Source organism: Xiphias gladius, chromosome 23 (assembly GCF_016859285.1).
Source record: "Xiphias gladius isolate SHS-SW01 ecotype Sanya breed wild chromosome 23, ASM1685928v1, whole genome shotgun sequence".
Lineage (NCBI taxonomy): Eukaryota > Metazoa > Chordata > Actinopteri > Istiophoriformes > Xiphiidae > Xiphias > Xiphias gladius.
In genome coordinates, this window is record NC_053422.1 from 28,402,549 (window position 1) to 28,419,607 (window position 17,059).

A 17,059-nucleotide genomic window follows, 5' to 3' on the forward strand; every position below is an offset into this window, starting at 1 on the left:
AAATTAGGTTGATGAGAGCAGCAAGAGTGAACATTTTGGGCTTTAAAACCAAAACAATGGGCTGAAAGAGGCTGAAACACTCCATAGAGCTGAGGGGAACTGCAGAGTTTGAGATAATTCTGTGTGCTTTCATCACTATGACCAATACCTTACCACATACAAGTAGCCAGATGATCCATTGTTAATATAAAAATATTGATTATAGCCACTTTAAGGATATTGGACAAGATATTTTCCTTTGGGTTTTAAATTCAACAAATACACACAATCAATACCTGTACATTACTAGTAAAGCCAGCGCATGGATTAAACTCACCTCTCAGGGTTATCTATCTCCTCTGTCACAAAGTTCAGATAGAACCTGGAAAAGGAAACAGCTATTGTATAACCTCCTATTATTAAAGAATGACAAAATGATATGTCATAAACCGACACCACTTAAGATGAATTTTTGATGACTGACCCTTTACACATGTATGTACAGCATGTGTGTGTTCATATGTTTCTGTGTGAGGACCATACCTACCACCCAGCGTATGCATACATCCCAGAGTAGAATGCCAGTGGCACACCAGACAGCTTTACATTGTTGAGTTCAAAGGCATTCTCAAAGTTTCTGGTCTCCCCTGCACAAACACGCACAAACACACACACACACACACACACACACACACACACACACACACACACACACATACACAGAGAGAGAGAGAGAGAGAGAGGGAGAGAGGGAGAGAGGGAGACAGATTTCTTCTTGTTGAGTGTTTGAAACACCATAATTATTCCTGAAATAAGAGGGATTTTGCGGCAGTGGAATGATCTTTGCAAAGAGTTCTTAAACAAGACCAGGAGGTCAAAAATAATAATAATAATAATAATAGAAGTAGTTTTAACAATAAAAATAGTTTAAGGGAGCAGTATTCTGCCTTAATAGCTTGGAGAAATACAGATGGGTAATAAATTAAAGGAAAAAGCCACCTCATGCCACCAGAACAGCTTCAATGTGCTTTGGCATTGATTCTACAAATCTCTGAAACTCTACTGTAGGGATGGACACTCTTCGTCCAAATGATATTCCCTTATTTGGTGTTTTGATGGTGGTGGTGGAGAGCACTGTCTAACACATTGGTCCAAAATCTCCTATAGGTGTTCAATTTGGTTGAGATCTGGTGACTGAGAAGGCCATAGCATATGATTCACATCAGTTTCATACTCATCAAACCATTCAGTGACCCCTCGTGCCCTATGGATGGGGGCATTGTAATTGTTTCTCCACTCATTTTTCAGCTTTTTCCTTTAATTTGTCACCAGATAGTAGCTTATTCTCTACAACACAGGTATTTCTGACAGAATAAGTCACACTCATATGTAACCAGTTTTCTACTTTATGTAGGAGATCATATTTATTTACAAAAGCTGCCTGTACAAACAGATAAAACAATGCAAGGCTGAGACATTCAGGGCCCCAAGGGCACTAGATTGATGGTCTGGCAACTACCTTGTGGTAATTTGATAAATTACAAACTTGCTTGGTGACGTATCAATAAAGCACAATAAAAAACTGAAATGATGAGGCTCTTAAAGGAAGATCTTGTATTTTTACTCAGTCTTATGGCCATGTTTTATAGTTCCGCCCTGTTTCAAAATCTAGTTTTAATACTTACTTTTAATAATATTTCAGTTGAGGCAAATTTGTGTTTAGTCAAATTATCAACTGACTAACTGACATACAACAGTGGATCAGGTTGTTTTTTGGTACAGGAATATTGGTTAATTTCTGGGAAAATAGCTTTAGAGAATGTGTATGTGGAGGGTTGATAAGGGCTCACACCTTATTTTTTGCCGTGGGGCCACCTGGAAGGTTAATCTGGCCTTGTACATATGTATTTATTGTAAATGTCTTTTAAATTATTGGGGACTGCTATACAAATAAGGAAATAAAATAAAATGTTATTCACAAAAGGTTACTTTTGAAATTGTTCTGGTTTTGATCTGGTTTGAAATTGGTGTGAACATCTGAAAGTAAGCTTCTAAACTCTGTTAGCCCTTTAAAGCAAATGACCCATTTTTCCAACAAGGTCCTGACACATGTGAGATCCTGTATGGGAATAAAATTCAACTCCAAGCTAAGAGACCACCTAAAACTCCTTGAATGGTGCTATGTCCTGGGGCATTTGTTTACTTTTAGATACAAATTTGAAAGAAACCATTTTGTATTATTGTCCTTTTCTACATTAGAAGATCAGATGATGATTAGCCATAATCATTGGGATCTGGTAGCTAAATTAGCTTTTTCTTGTGTGCAATTCACAAACTGAATGAAATTATGGTATGGAAATTTGAGTGGAATTATATATAATATGTTTTCACAATTCCTGTTAGCAGTAAGTCAATTTACAGCTGAAGTAAACATCTACCAATATTGCATGTATAGTAACAAATAGCCAGATTTTGAAAGTGAGATCCATATCTGAGGGAAAGACAGTGACTTGATAAGATGAAGTGATTCAGATCCCTCTGAACACTTGAACATCCCTCTGGACATTGTGAAATGCTCATGCCGTTGCTTGCTGTGAGCAGCTGTGTATCATGGTGTGCAAGGCTTCAGGGTCATATTTATATTGCATGTTGTTGTTTGAGACAAAGAGCTAATTGTTGCAGATTAACTGTGTGAAGTCCGTAAATGTTCCTGAACAGCAATGAAACACTAAATGTGCCCTGGACTCTTGAGGTTGGTTTGGGCTCCAGTGTAGTATGAATAGCGGCTATTAGAGGTGATGGTGATGATGATGCTGATGATTATGCTGATAATGATGATGATGATGATGGTGTCTTACCTTTAAAGAGCTGGTACAGCCCAGGCACTATGATGATGGCAATGGCCAGAAGCTTGCTGAAGGTAAGGAAGATTTGAATCCTGGCTGTCCATGTCACACTCATACTGTTCAGGTACATTACAGAAGCTATAGACAGAGAGAAAGAGTCTGGTTGCCATATTGGAAGTCCATGTGTCAACAGTGGCTGTGGCTTGTTGTGTTTCTAAAGGTAGACGTTTACCATTTTATCTCCTTACATTCAGTTTATGGTTCATTTCTTTGCAGTTTTTTAACTGTCATTCAATCTGTGGTACATGTTCTTTAAAATGAAATTAGATTAGTAGATATAGGTAAACATATTAAATTTACACATCAACCATAGATCTTTAGTGTTAGTGATAGTGCAGTGGTATAGCATTACTCGGGTATATTGGAGTATAACAGAGCAGTTCAGCCCAGTATGCCCTCAGAATTATGTCCATATTGGGTGATTCTGCACCACATGATTTTTGTCCAATGTCAACGCTCAGCACCAATGCAGAAAGTAATGACGTGGAAGTCTGGGTACTGGATGGGTGTGTAGCATGTAAAACTTTAAAAAGTGGCGTCACACCCCTTGGAAATCTTGTCTTAGATGACCTCCAGTGTTTTAACTTCTCACTCTGCTGCACTGCAGTACAGGTGTAGCAGACTTGTAACATTACTGTTAAGTGTGTTTACAGGCGCAACAGAGGACACTTCTGACCACAGCCGACCACACCCATCAGTGGTGCTGGGTATAGTCAGAGGTGAAACAGGCTTGAAAGTTACAACCAGAAAGGATGGAGAAACACTGTTTTTCAGCCTGGTGTTAATTCCCTCTTTAATTTGTAGAATAGAGTTTGTGTTTCATTATAATCTAACAATTAGTATTTCCTAAATATTTAAATGTTTATAGTCCTAAATAGTTTCCTAAATTCAACTAAGTAACCTTACCCATACCTTTAAAGAGTTTGTTTACCTTAATCCTTAAACTGCCATAACCATGATCTTTCCATAACCTCAGCCATACTGTAGATGCATGCACAGATATTGTAGAAAAAAACAATTTTAAAAACACTGGCACTGAATATCAACAAAGTATTGTCTTGAACATAATCTCATATTGGTTTCTTGTCTAGCAACACTCGTTGGGACGAGTGATCCCAATCTGTACATTCTTATCTTTCGTCTGTTGGGTCTGACTTTAATAGCTTGTCTACACCAGCCACTTAGCAAAAACAGCACAGATGCTGCACCCCTCTATCAGTGTGTACACTGGATCTGATCAGTCATAGTACTGCTGTGCACTCACAGGCCAAAACACAGTCAGTGTAGTTACAAATGTAAATGGGAAGAAAATAGTTTTTAAGTGTAAACATACACTTCATGGTGTAGTTCTGTGCAGTACACTGAAATGTGGCTTGTGTAAAAAGCTGTACTGACTCAAACATTAGTGTATCTGTTCCGTCAGACAAGTGTAAGATGGATGACTGAAATGGTGTGGACAGGTCAGTTCAGAGTTTCTATCGGCCCCAGAGCAGATTCAAGAGGAGCTGTAAACATGTTATAACAGTATCCGCACACTGGATTAAAACTGCCCAACCAGTGGGTTTGTCATTGTATAATGTGCCCCTCTTTTTGATCTATATATAAACTATATGTTCAAGTATTTTCAATTTGTGATTTCTCTAGAGAAATCAATTAAGTTTTTTTTAAGTTTTTGTCAAATATTTTTTATCTGATCACATTACTGTGATGTAAGCAGGATGCATGCTGCATCATCAGTGAACCAATTAAAACATTATAAATTTCACATGAATATATGAATATAGACAGTGTGCCTGTTGATATAAGAGTGTTTGATTTAGGCTTTGAGGCAGCAATAGTGGCTTATTTTTTCACAGTTGCTATAGAGTGTGTTGGTCTGTGTTTTTATTTGATGGACAGGTTTGTTAAGGTAAAGACAATCCTGGTTCTTTTTGTCATGTGAACAGCTGACATCATCCCCTTCTTTCTCCTCTGCCTTTAACTGCAAAGTTTAATTTCTGTTATCGTATGCACACAAAAAAAAGATATTACCATACAGACTGATTAATTATTAATTTAACGGCAACCCATGTACGTACTTATGCCGATGGCGGTGGCCAGTTTGACAGCCTCAGGGGGGATACCACAGGGCATGAACAGAGGCTCCAGGATGTACTGACCAAAGGCCAGAGAAATGACTGCCATCCCTGCTGGCCTGCAGGACACAAGCACAAGCAAAAAAAGGTAGATACACAAAAACATATCAATACTAGTATACTACAAGTTTATTACAAAGATATAAAATACCACATTAAATATATGTTAAACTTCCAAGAGTTAATAGCTTTGTTTTAACATTGATACTATTTACTAAATGTAAAATGAAAGGTGTGTTTCATAATGATGAATACATATAGAATCATCAGTCAATACTGCAGCAATATGGAGTGTCTTTCAGCTCAGTGTATTAGTTTTATGGCCCCAACCTTCAATGAAATAGCTCTAAAAGCCAATAATTAAGTTATAACATTTTATGTGTGTTTTGTATTGTTGATAATGATAAAAGATTTAAACTCAACATATATGGTAGTATATGGAATGTAGTACAGTATACAGAATATGGAAAGTAGTAAATGGAATGGACATAAACTGATCAGCCACAACATTAAAATCCGGCAACTGGTTTTAATGTTGTGGTGATCAATGTATATCTTTATGTAAGTTCTGTTGTAGCAGGTAATGTGTAGTTACTCAGCAGATATGAATCAATGTGTGTGTGTGTGTGTGTATGTGTGCGTTTGTGCGTGTATGTGTGTGTTTAATATTATGTTATCGCCAGGTTCCAAGACAAACGTTTTCCATAATAACATCTTGATATGGTGGTCTGTGTTCTGCTGTCTATATGCTTGGCTTCAGTAAGAATCAAATAAGGTTGACTGGTCACACAGGCTCATCTTATAGCTCATCAGTATTTCCCTCTTCATTTCCCACAACAGCCACTGAGCTACTGCAGCCAGAGAAATCTCTCTTTGTCTCTTTCATTCTTGTTTTCATTCTCTGCCTCTGTCTCTGTTCATTTCCCATGGTTTCCATTCAGTCGTGCTAGCCTGAGGCCAGCATAAAATTGGGCAGCTCAGGATAGCCACTAGACTGTTTATACTGCTTCGCCTTGGCTGTGTACACATACAGCTGCACACGGAGCATTTTCTCCCTTCACAGGTCTAAACTACACTCAGTATCCCACAGCCAGACAGTGCCTTTATTTGCCTAGTGTGTTGGTCTCTGTCACCAAACACAGTCTAATAAAATCTTCTGAAATACAGATCATACGTCAAGGAAACAAAAAATCTTGCATCATTAATTGCATTATGTGTAACTTGCTTGGATTGGACTCATTTTCCTGTTTGTAACAAAGCCATTAATTTTACATTTTGAGTATCAAACTTTTCAATAACCAATTCTCATCCCCCTTTGGTTGGAAAGGTGGCACTTAAAAAGCTTGCTCCTTCATGGCAAATGGCATCTATAGTTAACATGGATTCACAGTACTTACAATGGATTTCAGTGGAGAAACAGATTAATGGCACAAGAACAGGTCAAAACATAACATATAAAAATATCTATAAAAACTCCTGAATCATAATCCACTTCTCTGTTGCACTGGATGTTTAGTATGTCCAATTAACAATTAAAAATTGTTAATTTGCAAATAAATCACTAAATACAGTGGCGTGAAAAAGTTTGGGCACCCTTGCTCAAAATTTCTTTTACTGTGAATAGCTAAGTGATTAGAAGAGGACCTGATTTCCAAAAGATATAAAGTTAAATATGACACAGTCCTTTAATAGTTTAAGCAAGATTACTTTTTTATTTCCATCTTTTACAGTTTCAAAATAATAAAAACAGAAAAGGGCCCAAAAGTAAAGTTATGACACCCTGCATGGACAGTACTTAGTAACACCGCCTCTGGCAAGTATTACAGCTTGTAAACGCTTTTTGTAGCAGCTAAGAGTCTTTCAGTTCTTTTTGGGGGGATTTTCACCAATTCTTTCTTGCAAAAGGCTTTTACTTCTGTGAGATTCTTTGGCCATTTTGCATGAACTGCTCTTTTTAGGACTCTCCACAAATTGTCCTGTTGTGGAGGCCTCCTCTTTTCATCTTCAGCTTTTTACAGACTGTGATATTTGCTTCCAGACTTTGCTGATATTTAATTGAATCCACTCTTCCCTCTACCAGTGAAATGTACCCCGATCCACTGGCTGCAACACAAGCCCAAAGCATTATCAATCCACCCCCGTGCTTAATAGTTGGAGAGGTGTTCTTTTCATGAAATGATCCACCTTTATCCTCCAAAGATAACTTTGCTCTTTGTGCCCAAAAAGTTCTATTTTAACTTCATCAGTCCACAGGATTTCTTTCCAAAATGCATTAGGCTTGTTTGGATGTTCCTTTGCAAACCACTGACGCTGAATTTTATGGTGAGGTTACGGGAAAGGTTTTCTTCTGATGACTCTTCCATGAAGGTCATATTTGTGCAGGTAGAACAGTGAAGCACCACTCCAGTGTCTGCGAAATCTTCCTGAAGGTCTCTCTGAAAGGTTTCTTGGTCTTCCAGATCTCAATTTGACCTCCAACATTCTTTGCTATCTTCTTATAGCCTTCTCCTGCTTTGTGGCTCTTAATTATTTTAATTTTCAGAGTGTTAGGCAGTTTCTTAGAGGAGCCCATGGCTGCTGATTGTTGGGTCAAGGTTTGGGGAATCTTTGAAAGCTTTGAAATTTGTATCACTTGGCCTTTCCTAACGATGATTGTGAACAAGCCCTAGCCCCAGCAAGCTAATTAAGGTCTGAGTCCTTGGTAAAAGTTATCTGAGAGCTCAAATCTCTTGGGGTGCCCAAACGTTTGTATGTTGCTCCTTTCCTTTTTTCATTCTAAACATGTACAAAACAAAAATAATACTCTAATCTTGTTCAAAATGTTGAAAAGAATGTTTCACCTTTAACTTTTTGCCTCCTCAAGATCAGCTCATCTTCTACTCACTTAAGTATTCACAGTAACAGAAATTTTAACCAGGGGCGCCCAAGCTACGTTATTACACTATTTTTGGCAAAGGTTTGGAGCCATGAGGAAGTGACACTTTCTCATGTTTCTTCTCAGTGTCTTTGGCTTTCCATTAGAATTCATTGTAACGACTGTGAATGTGTCATGTCTTTTTGCAAACCATGCTGTATGTCTTTTGTTCTCTTCAACAGAACAGTGTTACATCAAAGTGGCAAGTGCGACATAGCTAGTATAATTGCTTCCTCCATTTTGGAATTTAGGTCTCTGTTCCCTTAAATGTAATATATGTCAAGAAGGTTTGAGGATTTGAACTTCAACAAAGCTTAACTCTACCAGGAATCTCCATGTGGATTTACCAACATCCATTAGCAAATCCACTATTTGCAGTGGTTCTACTGAAATTAATTAAATTGTGTCTGAAATTGAACTGTTCCAATAGTCAGACTTGGTCCTTTAAAAAGAGTTAACAATGTTCAGGCAGGCTAAATAGCTGAAAGTTTAAAGCAGCACTCACTGATATTTTTGGCCACTTTGGGGCAGCGGAACAAGCAGTAGACACAACATTGACATAATATCACTTTATTAGGTTGTTATTGGTAACCTGTAAGCAAACAGTTGTCTATTAACACACCCACCGTACACAGAACAACATTAGCATTATTTGGCGTTGTGTCTGTTTCCACCTGAGTAATATAAGTCCAATATTCACTCTCCTTTTAACTATTTTTTGATATCTACCAACTCCTGTGGGAAATATCTGGCTCTTTAGCTGCTAAATGCTCCACTATGTTCACCAGCTGTTCTCTAACTGTGTCTGTCTGCTGTTTGCTGCGGAGCAGGTAGTGGACAATTGCTTTTTACAGCTGTTTCTCTGAAAATAGCTCCCTGCTGCTGCTGGAAACAAGGCTGATGAGAGCTATGGGTCTGAACCAAAACAGTGAAGTTTTAGGCCGTAAAAAAACAAAAACAGTGAGCTGAAAAATGGTAAAATGCCCCATAGAACTGAGGGGAACTTCAGACTTGATTATAGTTCTTTATGAGTTTATCACTATAAGCAACACCATTCACATTATACATAGACCATATATATATATATATATATATATATATATGTCTATATATGTCAAATATACATTTGACCCGTTGTTAATATAAAAATATTGATTAGTGCCTTTTTAAATTAAAGGCTAGATTCAATAAACTTGAGTTAAGGAGGAAGGCATTACCTTATAGCAATGAGATCAGCCCACAGCCTTACGAAAGCCATCTGAGGTCCAAAGGCTTCCATAATATATGTGTAATGTCCACCAGACTTCTTAATACAAGTCCCCAGCTCAGCATAGGACAGGGCTCCTGCAGTGACAGAGGTGACAGATTAGCTCTGGCTCTGAAACAAGAAGGTAGGCACAGAATATTCCCAGGGCTGTTAAACTGTCTCAGCCTCATCTGTAGAAGATCCCTCCCTGGGCCCCATGATCACCAAAATATATTACTGGGGGAGCCTTTCAGTGTGTCAACCCATAACTGAAGACAGAAAGATTTAGGGTGGACAAATTTTAGAATAGAAATTAAGGGAAGCAGAAAAAGGGTTAAGGAAGAATATTCAAGGATAACGTGCTTGGACCGTTCATTACAGTGCAAAAACAGAAGGATTTAAGAATACTGCAACAATGTATGCTGCAATACACAGATATGCTCAACACTGCTTCGGAATTGCCTCATGCAACACTAGCATTTCAACCCTCCAAATAACAATTATACAGTACATTATTATTATGTTTTCCCTATTAAGTTGTGATGTCAAAAATAATCGCTACCTGGATTCTTCTCAGTGACAAAGTTTTTTGAGTTCATGAAGTGCTACATATATGAATTGCTATGGAATTGCGGGTAGGAAGTCTCTCTTTTGCAAGTCCACAAAAACCCTTAATTTTAGTAGTTAATGCTAGTGAAAGGTTGTTTTGGCTAATTGTTAATAAACACATTGTGTGTGAAGTCACTGTGAACATTTTCTGTATTAAATCAGACAACAATCTTTCTATAATCTTAACCAAATGCTGCTAATAACTTAATCATAATAATAAAAAGTTTAATAATACAGTAGTCAGCAAATATTTTTCTTCAAGATTAGATATTTTGGCAGAAAACATATGAAATATCTGGTCAGCGAACACTTTAATGACATACTCAGTATCACAATTTTTGCAACTTGACATATATGTTACTCCGCTAATAAGAAAATGTAATTACAACCAGAGTACGTGTCATGTCATATAATATTGCTATTATTATAAAATGCAAGATATTTGTATGATATAAACTAAAATAATAAAGGTGTTAAAACCAGGTTTTCATGCAGGTCTGTTTTGCAGACAGTGACACAGGATTATGTAATCATGCAGGACCCATCTGATATCATACTTTAGTGGTGCAAATTCCCAAACAATTTGCAAGTAATCAAATTACCCAAAAGCAACTTACATACAACCTGGGCCTTTGGGCCCCTGGAGATCTGAGGCCCCTGAGCAGTTGGCTGATCAACCAGCCTTGCTGAACACCTTTCAGATGTGCTACAGAGGCTTCATCAAAGAGAGAAATTGGTGTACTGGTATGCATTTCCTTTATTACACTCAAATTCATCAACCCTAAAAATTAACATTAGTTTTGGTTTCAAAGTTTGTGTGAAACCAAGTAAGGTGTGGTATGTTTTTTTTGTCATTTTGTCATTACTTCATTAAATCGTTAAATTAATTATTAATTGCCATATCATAAAAGACCAAAAGACAATCTTTGTTCTTTGTACCCTGACAATATCTTTTGTAAAAATATAATAAGGGTCAATGATTCACTCATCCTAATTGTGCAGTCAGTGTAATTTATAAGTCCTTTCAGTTCTCTGTCCTTTAAGTCCAAAATTTCCTTTCTTTACTTTAGACATTGTATTACTGTAAAAAGATATGATCCAAGTCACAGAGTAAACAACAGCTAATATTTTAATTTCTTTATTATAGTAGCAAATCATTTAACATGTTGATCTAACACTGTAAAACATGTCATGTAAGTTTTCTTAAGAACAAATTGATTTATTTGTTCTTAAGAAAACTTACATCACACTTCTGCAACACAGGATATTATGGTTTTAACTTTAACTTTGTAGCTAAACTAACTGACATCAATGATACTAAAGCCAGTATTCTCATCTCACTTGTTACACAAGGTATACTGTACAAATTGTATTTTTAGGTCAAAACACTGTTGTTTAAAATATAGAGCAAATCCAATAAAAAGGAAAAAGCGGCAACTTCCCAGAATGAACTACAACAACTTGTGTATATAAAATACTTTTTATTGCTAAACACATAATGAAAATTGCAAATAAAAACATGCTTAACCTATGTTTGTAGTTATGAAACAGTATTTTAATTAGTAAGTTGTCACAGTTTTCCTATATAGTTTGCTTTTGTTGTGACTACTTTATATTTAAAGGGTTTTTGTGATGTCACATTGCTCTACTTCTATTTTCATCCTTTGTTCTCAGGAGTTATTTAATGTGTGTACAGACACTAAATAAAGTAATTTTAATGTCATTTCCACATTCACCAGCATCATTCATTTTAGCTACTCTCAAAGTAAAAAGGACAACTCTCCATCCATAACACACTATTGAACTGACTTACCAAAGAGTGACAGCACACCGCAGGCAATCCACACTATTAGGGACATTCCTATACTGCCCGAATATTTCAGGATGCCCTTTGGAGAGATGAAGATCCCGGCCCCGATGATGGTTCCGATGATGATGGAGATCCCTCGGAGCAGGGTCACCTTCTTCCCCAGTCCAACCTTATTGCTGTTCTCATCCTGCAGTTTCCCACTGGAATCTGATTGAGTCCCATTTTGGGAAAATGTGTGTCCCTTTGATGCAATTCTTCCATCTTTTTGAGTAGATATAGATCTTTTGGTCATCTTTTTAAACACTGCCTAACACAAACACAGTCTCTATTTATTGTAATGGATTGTAGTGGTCTAGCCTTCACCAACTCAGACTGTGAGATTTGTGCAGGCAAATTTACAAAACTGGGAGTAAAACTAAATTCCATGGAAGAAAGACCTCCTCACACATACTCTCTCTCTCTTGCCCTCTCTCTCTTATTGTCATTCATGCTTCGCCCACTAATCTCTTTCTGTACAGCCCCTAGTGCCTGCTCCTTACCTCTCTGACTTCTCTAAACTTTTTTTTCTCTAGTTCCTCTACGTCCTTTACTCTTGTCAGTATTGCCGTCTCATCCAGTGTTTGGTTTTCTGTAGTCCCTCCCTCCTTCTCTCTGTTTCTATCAAGCCTTTTATTTATCCCTAGAGCTCTGCCTCTCCTCTAAAACCAACTGTGGTTCACTAAGGTGAGGTGTCATGCTCCGTGGTGCAAGTAATCATGACACAGCAAAGATAGTTTAATTTTTCATACCTCTTTTCAAAGCCACCTCAGCTCCTTCTCCAGTTTCTCTTTTGTCTGTTTTCCTGTTTCAATCCAATATCTGGCTCTGTTTGTGACCCAGTTTTAGTCCCAGCTCAGATGTGATACTTTAACATAATAATCAAAGCTGTATAATTAAGGTCCTACTATTACTATTAATGATAGTTTCATCCATGGCAACCAGTAGGGATAAGCAGGGATAGGATATGAGTCACTCTAAGAAGATCACATTGTAATGTGTTGGACCAGGAAAGACTGTCCAACACATACACACACACACACACACACACACACACACACACACATTTCTTAGGCTACTATGTGATAATGTTTAATTTTATTTGTATGGCAACATTTACTAAAACTATAGCTAAAAATGGTTCTCAAGGTGACGACATACTGAAACAATTAAGAAAAATAAGAAGTAAAAAGTAACAAAAATAGGAAAACATCATAAGCACTAACATACAGGATATAACCCTGATTACAGCAACCATAAATAGGATATAAAGGGTTCATTTTAAAGGATAAGGCTTCTGTTATTCTATACTTTTGTTATTATCAACAAATCCCATGAAAAGGTCAAAAACAACAATGTGCTAGTCCTTCTTTCAATACTTTCGGACTTCCCTGCTCTTTCTATAGCTCTCAGCTCCAAGCCCATTGGTTCCTACTGAAGACTTACATTTTTAAAAACAGCACACAAATATATAATTTCATATCTTAAAAAGATTAACTTCCTAAAAGAGCTTGCCACTTTGGTTTTTCTCAAACATTACTCAAATAGCAGGAAAAGTACATCTGTCAGGGGCTATTTTCAGAAGCAGATTAAAGGTAACCTGTTGAGTTTTCTTGTAAACAAACAAGTTTGCCATATTTACATTCAGGGATAGTCACTAAAATTACTGTTTCATTGAGGTCTAACAAACTCTTCAGAAAACAGGTTTGAGGGATCGTAAGATAACAGGAGGCGAAAACATAACATGATACAGTACATTTATACTACATAAACCTTTGTCCTTCCAGAAAATTTGAGAGGAGCCTTTTTTTTAAATTACTATCTAATTTTACCCTGTCACACTTCTAAATAATATTCAAATAAAACATGGAAAAAAACATTATTAGGTCACAACCACAATACATACAACTGGTGTCAAGAGGTTGCAAGTACATATAACTTATTTTGAAGGGCTTGCAGGCCAAACCATAGAACCTGACCACCAGCAAATGAGTTTTGGCTGTAATCCACAACTGAAAATAGTCCCCAACAAATGCATTATTTCCTCCAGTTTGAGTAACATTTGCTAAAAAGTATAGTGACTAACTGTTTTAGGAAATTACTGAGCTTTTGTTAAAAAAAAAGAAAAGAAAAGTATACAGTACTGAGTCAGTTTTAAAGATTCAAGTATTAAGGAGGAACCAATGGACTTGCAGCTGAGAGGAAGGGATGTCAAAGTACTGAGAGACGGATTAACACGTTGCTTTTGGGTTTATCATGGGATTCAAAAAACATGACAAAAACCCAAGCCTTATATTTTAAAAAATTGTCACACATATTTAGTTTCATTTTTAAAAAAGGCCATTAATATCATAAAATAGTTTTCCACTGTAGTTTTTAGGAAATATTACCCCAAAAGGAAGAAGTAGTGCATTTGTTGGGTACTATTTTCAGTGGCGGATTAATCCACATTTGGTACTCTAGTGAGTATTTGGTGCAGTAGGACAGTGTCCGTCAAAATAAACGACAGTGTGTGTGTTCATGTCACCTCGTGCAACAGAGTGGCTCATTTATGTCAACAGACTTCTCCTATAAATAATTACTTCAAACCATATCATATGCTTATGTGTTGATAGTTACAGTCTTGTCTGCTGTGTTTGAGACTTTGCTTGTGAAACCTCTGACACAACCCACAACAGAATAGGAAAAGAGAAGCCTTTTTTAAAATTGATCACAGGAAAACATAGCACTCTGGTATACAGTCTGGAGTGACACATTCTGACACAAAGTGCTGACAGCAGTCATAAACAGTAAATTGCTAAAGTAGTAATGAATAGGTTTACAAATATTATAATACAAATATGTCTTTGTTAAAATGTATTTTGTAAGCTTAACTGGAGTTACACAGGTTCAAAAATGATCAACACTTATTTTTATTATTTTTGGGCTACAGCTAACATTTAATTTCATCATGAATTAATCTACTGATTATCATTTGGTCATAAAATGTCAGATATAGTGAAAAAAAATCAACCACAATTTCCCAGAGCCCAAAGAAATGTCTTCAAATATCTTGTTTTGTCGAACCAACTGTGCAAAACCCAAATTTACTATCAGATAGTAGAGAAGCAGCAAATTCTCACAGATTTAGAGCTGGAACCAGAAATGTTTGGCATTTTTCCTTGAAAAATTAATGATGATGATGAATTGAATGGTTAATCAGTTATCAAAATAGTTGATGATTTTGTGTTGACGACCGATCAATTATTTGACTAATCATTTCAGCGCTGAGGGAATGGGGAATCAGGTGACTTGGAATGGCGGGAAGTGCTGGAGTTACTTCAGAGCACGTGAGAGTGGCAGGATCTGGGGCTTCATTCATGGCCAATGCGAACGCACAAAATGGGGCCTGAAATAGGTGTACGCCACTTCCCACAAAAAAGTTGGGATCAATAACAACAGACTTGTTCGGGGAATGTGCACATCTGTACGGAAACTCTGATCCATTCGTAACAAACATTTGGGAGACAGGGGAAATTGGCTACTCAGGTGGTGAACTGAAGACAGTAAATGTTATTTAATTCATTCAATTTCCCTTCATTTGTGTAGGGCTGTCCTGTCCAGTGTCCTGTCTATCCAGTCTTACATCCAATGTTTTATGTTTATTATCTTATTTCTGATGTTGACTTTCTCTCTCTTTCCCATACCAACTAAGTCCTTTCACTAATCTCTTGGGGTATTTATTGGTTCTTTGTTAAAAACTGCCTCCAAAATGTGGATATTTTCTTTGCTACTCTACCCGCTCAGCTACCTGGTGCTGCAAATTCTTGTGATTGGCGCGTCCCTTTGAGGCTGAGGATAAGCAAAATGCACCTGTGCTTTGTCTGTAGCTTGCCACATGCACTGTGACCTCCCCAGAATTGACCAGAGATCCTGTAATGGACCAGAAATCCTGTCATGGCTACACGGCTGCTCGTCAAGGGTCTCTCTTGTTGTCATCCCAAAGTTTGCGCTGCCTATGCTCACAGGGGATTGGGTGGCTGTTTCCCCATGTGGAACCCACCTATGACCGCAGCTCAACTAATGGTAGAGTGGGGGTAAACTGATTTGTCTTCCTTTGTCTCTCACTGTAAGGTTGGTAATATCCAACCTAATCCAGGCAGTCTGGTAAATAAAATGCATTCATAATCAACTGTGACAGTGACAGAAACACCTATATGCTGGATTTTGGAGTTAAATACAGTGGTTATTTTGTTTTTTAAATATTTAGTGTGTGACTTCACCAGCTATACACTTGTCTACAGCCTATAGATGCTTAAAAAAGACCAAGAGGTGAGCTTCGGTGGCTCTCTGCCTCCGCCAGTCAGTCCATACTCTGACGGTGTGCAACAAAACATTCAAGCCTCCAACCTCCATGTCTGATCACTGTGTTTAATCTCAGACATTGTCTTGTTTGTTGCGTTAACAAACAAGACAATGTATGAGATTGTCTTGTTTGTTGCATTAACGGCTGCTGCAGCCATCAGCCATCAGACTTTGTTTTGTTTGTAACACTGCCTCCATGTTGCATATTCATAATGTGTTTTATCAAATTACCACATTCTAATTGACACACAAGGGCAGGGTAGTATTCCCTTACAGGACCAGTCGTTGGTTTCTGGGGTTAAATGGAATATACAGTATAATGAAGCTGCAACGAAACATAGTCTAAGGCAACAGGAGAGAAGTGGGAGGAACAGGGGTCCAGTAGGGGCCCACAGCTAATTCTTGCCCTGGGGCTACCAAGCAGGTTAATCCTGTCCTTCGACCAAACACAGATGAGACCAGAGATAAGAACCTTAGCATAGCATGTAGCAATTAGCCTTCAGCGAGTTCATTTATCTGTCTCTGGATGTCATGTTCCAGCATGATGATTAGTTGCTCAGGGCCTCATCTGGGATCAATGATATCTTGTCTGTTATATCTAGAACTATTACACGTGGGAAATAATATTTTCTCCATGTTGGGATTAATCTGTCTGATAATGGAATCACCATAATCAAGGCTTACTTCAATGCTGGGAGAGCAGCAGGACCAGATGAGTCAGAGGAAGCAGCCAAGTCTAGAAATGTGGATTTCCCTGCTTGTTCTGAGAGTTGAAAAGTTAGTTGATTTTGTTATGTGACCTGCTCCTGAGAAAGGAATGACTAAGCTCAAGACACAGAGAAATAGTTCTACTCTGTCCCCTCAGTTTCCCAACATTCTAGGAGATTCTTTTTCAGAACATATAGTAATACTTATACTTTTTTGTTTAGTTTTAATGTGAACAATTACCGCCTAATTATAAGTGAGCCAGTGAAATAAATGTGATAACATAACAATGGTACAAAACACAGGGGCAATGGACCTTTTTCATAGTAGGCTTATCTATTTCTTACAATTTGATTGAGTTAGGACTTTGAGAAG

At 37.5% G+C, this 17,059-nt stretch overlaps 1 protein-coding gene across 1 annotated transcript in view; it reads right to left on the reverse strand.

The window, feature by feature from the left end:
- The window catches only part of slc7a11 (solute carrier family 7 member 11), a 29,211-nt gene extending 16,991 nt beyond the window's left edge, over positions 1–12,220 (reverse strand). Inside the window, exons 1-6 of the mRNA XM_040119275.1 lie at positions 11,603–12,220; positions 9,152–9,278; positions 4,964–5,079; positions 2,838–2,963; positions 527–626; positions 317–361 (exon numbers count right to left, since the gene is read on the reverse strand). Coding sequence (XP_039975209.1) covers positions 317–361; positions 527–626; positions 2,838–2,963; positions 4,964–5,079; positions 9,152–9,278; positions 11,603–11,891 — 803 coding nt within the window. The 5' untranslated portion in view covers positions 11,892–12,220. The remainder of the gene's footprint in view (positions 1–316; positions 362–526; positions 627–2,837; positions 2,964–4,963; positions 5,080–9,151; positions 9,279–11,602) is intronic.
- Between the last annotated feature and the right edge of the window lie 4,839 nt (positions 12,221–17,059).